Genomic DNA, 4399 nt, shown 5'->3' with positions numbered 1-4399 from the left:
TAGAGCTTGCTGGCTGCTCTGTTTCACGGATTAAATCTCCCTCCTTGTTTATCAGGTTTGCAAATTACAAACATCAGTCAGCAAAGAACATTTTCTTAACAAAATTTTACATACTCCACATTTTACGAGGAGTAGTGCCAAGGCATAGGTAGGATGTGATTAAACTCTCCATGAGCTCTTTTGAGTGAATCCTGCTAGTAGTGGGGTTCCCATGAGGGCTGGATTGCCAGTGGTTAGGCATGGAGTGGTTGTTGGAAGTATTTTTTGTAGGCCTCCTATGTTTCTTGTTCTCTGTTCAGGCTGTGGATAATGGACTCTGAGCAGAGGAGTAACATTGCTTTAAAGAATGGGTGGGTTGAGATGAGGAGGAAAGCTGATGAGGGCAGGTTTACTCCTATTGTGACTATTATTAGGGCGAAATGATTTGATGTGGAGAAAGCCGTGTTTAATACAGTTCTCTCTGAGGCCTCATGTGCCGGCAAACGGCGCGGAGAGGATCCCCAGGAGCGGCACAGCGAAGGGCGGGGGCGGCGTTGGTGCACACGGGGCGGGTGCGAGTGAGAGGGGAAGTTCAGGTGCTACCGACCTTGCCGGCTTCGAGCCTCCAGCAGCGCACTGCTGCTGTCAGCCAGGGCTGGGAGAGGCAGAGACGCGGCCGGTGCCAGCGCACGGCCCGGGCTCGGCACTGCAGCCGGCGCCGCTCCTCAGGGCGGGGCAGGACCCGCCCCGCGCGTGCGCAGCGGGAGCAGCGGCCATGGCGCGGCCGGGCCGGGCCGGTCTCAAGGAGCAGCGCTACGACCGCCAGCTCAGGTACCGCGGGCGGGCACGGACCGGCACCGCCCGGCACGGACCGGCTCCGACCGAGCGGCGAGCGGGGCCGCGCCTCCGGCGGCCCGCGGTGGGCACGGGCCCGCTCGGCGCCGCGCCGGGGACAGGCCCCCGGGGCCGCGGGGAGCTGGAGCTGGGTCCGACCGCCGGGGCCGTGAGGGCTCTGCCGGAACACGGACAGTAGATATGCAATAAATTAACAGGATATATTTAGGGGAATGTATACATATATGGATACATAATCTTAAGTGTATACACAAAGGGGGATAGAGATATCTACGTAGGTACTTATATACGTTTTTATATAAGATATATAAATTATTCGTACAATGTTTGTTGTATAAGTACATAATATATAAATATATGTATTCTGAATATTGATATTATGTATATCTCTCGGTATACGTATGAATGTATAGAGGGGGTGTGCTGAAAGGATGGAGCCAGGCTCTGCTCCGGGCCCAGCCATGGCCCCAGAGCCACGGGCAGGGCCTGAGCCCAGGAGCTGCCCCTGCCCATGCACACAGCTCCTGCCCTGGGCAGTGCCAGCCCTGAGCAGATGGCGCACAGAGGCTGTGCAGGCTCCTGCCTGGGGATACTGCAGAGCCACACGGACACACTGCTGTGCCCTGGGCTCTGGGATGGCCCTGGGGGAGCAGGGAGGTGCCACCAGAGCAGCCCCCGTGGGCCCCTCGAGGCTGATCGATTCTTGGGGTCTGTGAAAGGGCAGAAAAGATCCGAGTTACCAGGGAGGGGTAACGGAACCGGAGTTGGTGCTGTCTGTCTGCAGTGCAGCTGTTAAGTTTCCACAAGGAGCCGCTGGAGAGGGTCCTGTGGAGGGCACAGAGAGGATTTGGGGTCTGCAGCACATCTGGTGAGGACAGTCTGCTGGGAGCTGGACCTAGTTGACCCAGAGAAGAGAAGACTGAGAGGGGATCTCATCAATGCATAGAAATATCTCAAAAGGGGGTGTAAGAGGGTGGGGCAAGACTCTTTTGAGTGATGCCTAGCAGCAGGACAGAGAGCAATGGCCATAAGCTAAAACACAAAAAAGATTTCACCCCAACATGAGGAAGAACTTGTTTTCCTGGAGGGGGCAGAGCCCTGGAGCTGATGCCCAGGGAGGCTGTGGAATCTCCCTCTGGGACATTCCAAACCTACCTGGATATGTTCCTGTGTCACCTGCTCTAGGTGACCCTGCCTGGACAGGGCTTGGACTGGGTGACCTCCAGAGCTCCCTTCCAGCCCTAAAAATTCTGTGAGTTACTACCCCAGTGAAATCAGCAGGACGTGTGACCCAGGACTGTCCCAGCCAGATCTCAGCCTCAGTGCTGTTTTCTCGGGGTCTGAAGTACCAGACTCAGCAAGACTGATTTCTGTCTCCTGTGTGTTTCAGTGTCTTGTATGAGAAATTTTAAAAAATACATATAAAATTCTATTATTTATTATAAAAGTTAGGAAAAACAGAATGTTCGGCATTAGGACAAAATTTGGGCAAGGACTGCTTTAACCCATGCTGGTTTTTGAACAGTTAAAGTATGTTCCAAGAGAAAGAGGTGTGTGCATGCATATGGTGTAAAGTTGGAGAAAATGAGATGTCAGGGAAACTGCTCTTTGGAAAGTCTTAGTTTTCACAGCAAGTTTCTTTAAGGATGTTTATTTTGGTTAGCGCTGTTTAGGTCCTCAGCAGTGAATGGACAGTAGCATGCTAGCCCTCCATTTGTCTTTTTGTTGTTTTTGTTATTGTTATTTGTTCTTACTGGCTGTGCAATCTGAAGTTAAATAGCTTCACTGCCTTTTGGCTTCCCTCCCAATACAGATTGTGGGGTGACCATGGCCAAGAAGCGTTGGAATCTGCCCATGTTTGCGTGATAAATGCAACAGCAACAGGAACTGAAATACTCAAAAACTTGGTACTGCCAGGTCAGTAGATATTTCTTCTATCTCTTCTTTGTGATCTGTCTGACAGCTTAATGATGCCAAGTTATTCATAGGAGGTTTTTTCCCCCCAAAGGTATTGGTTCGTTTACAATTGTCGATGGGAATCGAGTCTCTGGAGAAGATGTTGGAAATAAGTAGGTTTTTTATTGATTTCAGTTACAAATTGACAAGTGACAGAGTTTCATAGGTAGTTCCATCTCTATATTTGCTAAGAAGCCCTGTAAGATTCTTTTAAAAGCCACTCTGTGTTTCTCCAGGTCTTCTGTGGGTTTGGAGGTTGGTGACAAACAGCATGCGCAGTGATTTTGATATTAGCTCCTAAATTATTTTACTTGCTGGGTTTGGACCTTACAGGTCTGTTTGCTTCACACGTCAAGTTTATAAGGACAATGCTCTACTCAATATAAAAATATTGAAAGTTAACTTGTTTGATGTAGTCTTGAGCTATGACAGTGCTAGTGTTTCAGTGTGGTTCAATATATTTTCCCTAATTCAAGTGATGCAGATGACTTAATTTTCATTAGTCATTGTGCAACTGTGACTGCTAGGCATTTATTAGCTTTCATAGCTTTGAAAGGCTCTGTGCAGCAGGGGAAAAGGTAAGAAAATGTTTGCAAATCCTGTAAAAATTATTTCAATACTGATTCTTGATCAAGTTCTGTTATGGTGTGCATAGATACCTACAGGGGTTATGTGAGGGGGAAGGATATTCCATCAGGGAATTAGTGCTAGTGAGCCTTTGATTAGCCTGGTGAGAAAGACCCTGCAGCATGAGCCTGTCTTCTAGAGAAGTTTGGCATGTTCTGTATTTCACATTTATAGCTTGGGAATTGAAAAGCTTTCTTAAGAAACTGTTTCTGAGGAGAATACAAAAGTGGTAAGAAAAAGCAGATTTAAAGGGGAAAGTGGTTTGTTGTGCATGAGAGCAGCATATTCTGCAGAACAAACTGTAACTGCAGTGCTGTTTTTTCTTCAGAATAAAAATTCACATGTAATTTTCTCTTGCCTCTTTTTCAGTTTCTTTCTACAAAAAAGCCATATTGGTCAGGTAAGGAGTTAATAAATGTCAGTTTACGTGTATTGACAGCATGGAGGTGTTGAGTATTTAAAGGTAGTATTATCAATAATTCTCAAAGCATATGTGTATAGGTTAAAGTCTGTTTATTCTTTAACAGAATCCCCCGTGTTTATTTTTAGTTGCTCATGAGCGAGAAGATAAACTCAATTGTGGCAAGATTGAATAGAAAAAAATGAAGAGCTTATGATTAAAATCTATGGAAGGATGAGGCATAAGACCATTGTGGTTAAAGGAGTAAAGCTAAGAGGAGAGAGGGAAATGGGGAAAAAATATCACAAAAACAGAGTGTACAAGAGGCATAGATAACTCCTGGAAATTCTGTAATGAAACTGGAAATTAGGAAATAGCTGTCTCACAATTTGTCTTTTTAAAATGGTATTACAGAAAATGCTCTCAAATGAAGTGCCTGCTATTATGGGATGCATTTTTGCTTCAGATGAGCAAGGCTTGAAGTAATGAGCCTTAGCTTGTAAATGAGCTTTGTTGTGGGGTGTTTTCTGGGGTTGTTTTGTTGGTATTGCTTGGTTTGGCATTGTTAGCATGTGGCATTAT

At 46.7% G+C, this 4399-nt stretch overlaps 1 protein-coding gene across 1 annotated transcript; it reads left to right on the top strand.

The window, feature by feature from the left end:
• The first annotated feature begins 726 nt into the window (after nucleotides 1-726).
• NAE1 (NEDD8 activating enzyme E1 subunit 1) lies at nucleotides 727-4388 on the top strand. The gene is made up of 4 exons (XM_030956175.1): nucleotides 727-810; nucleotides 2648-2751; nucleotides 2843-2903; nucleotides 3787-4388. Exons 1-4 carry the CDS (start codon nucleotides 755-757, stop codon nucleotides 3827-3829), a joined length of 264 nt encoding a protein of 87 aa, XP_030812035.1. The 5' UTR covers nucleotides 727-754; the 3' UTR covers nucleotides 3830-4388.
• Nucleotides 4389-4399: the final 11 nt, after the last annotated feature.

The sequence above is a fragment of the Camarhynchus parvulus genome, chromosome 11, assembly GCF_901933205.1.
Source record: "Camarhynchus parvulus chromosome 11, STF_HiC, whole genome shotgun sequence".
Taxonomy (NCBI): domain Eukaryota; kingdom Metazoa; phylum Chordata; class Aves; order Passeriformes; family Thraupidae; genus Camarhynchus; species Camarhynchus parvulus.
The sequence above is the reverse complement of the archived record's forward strand: the minus strand, read 5'-3'. Positions and strand labels throughout refer to the sequence as shown.

Excerpts from the sequence above, each read along its gene's own strand:
- NAE1 (XM_030956175.1), top strand. The coding sequence starts at position 755 with ATGGCGCGGCCGGGCCGGGCCGGTCTCAAGGAGCAGCGCTACGACCGC. Across the intron at positions 811-2,647 it reads CGCTACGACCGCCAGCTCAG|ATTGTGGGGTGACCATGGCC; the intron begins GTACCGCGGGCG and ends CTCCCAATACAG. Across the intron at positions 2,904-3,786 it reads GGAGAAGATGTTGGAAATAA|TTTCTTTCTACAAAAAAGCC; the intron begins GTAGGTTTTTTA and ends CCTCTTTTTCAG.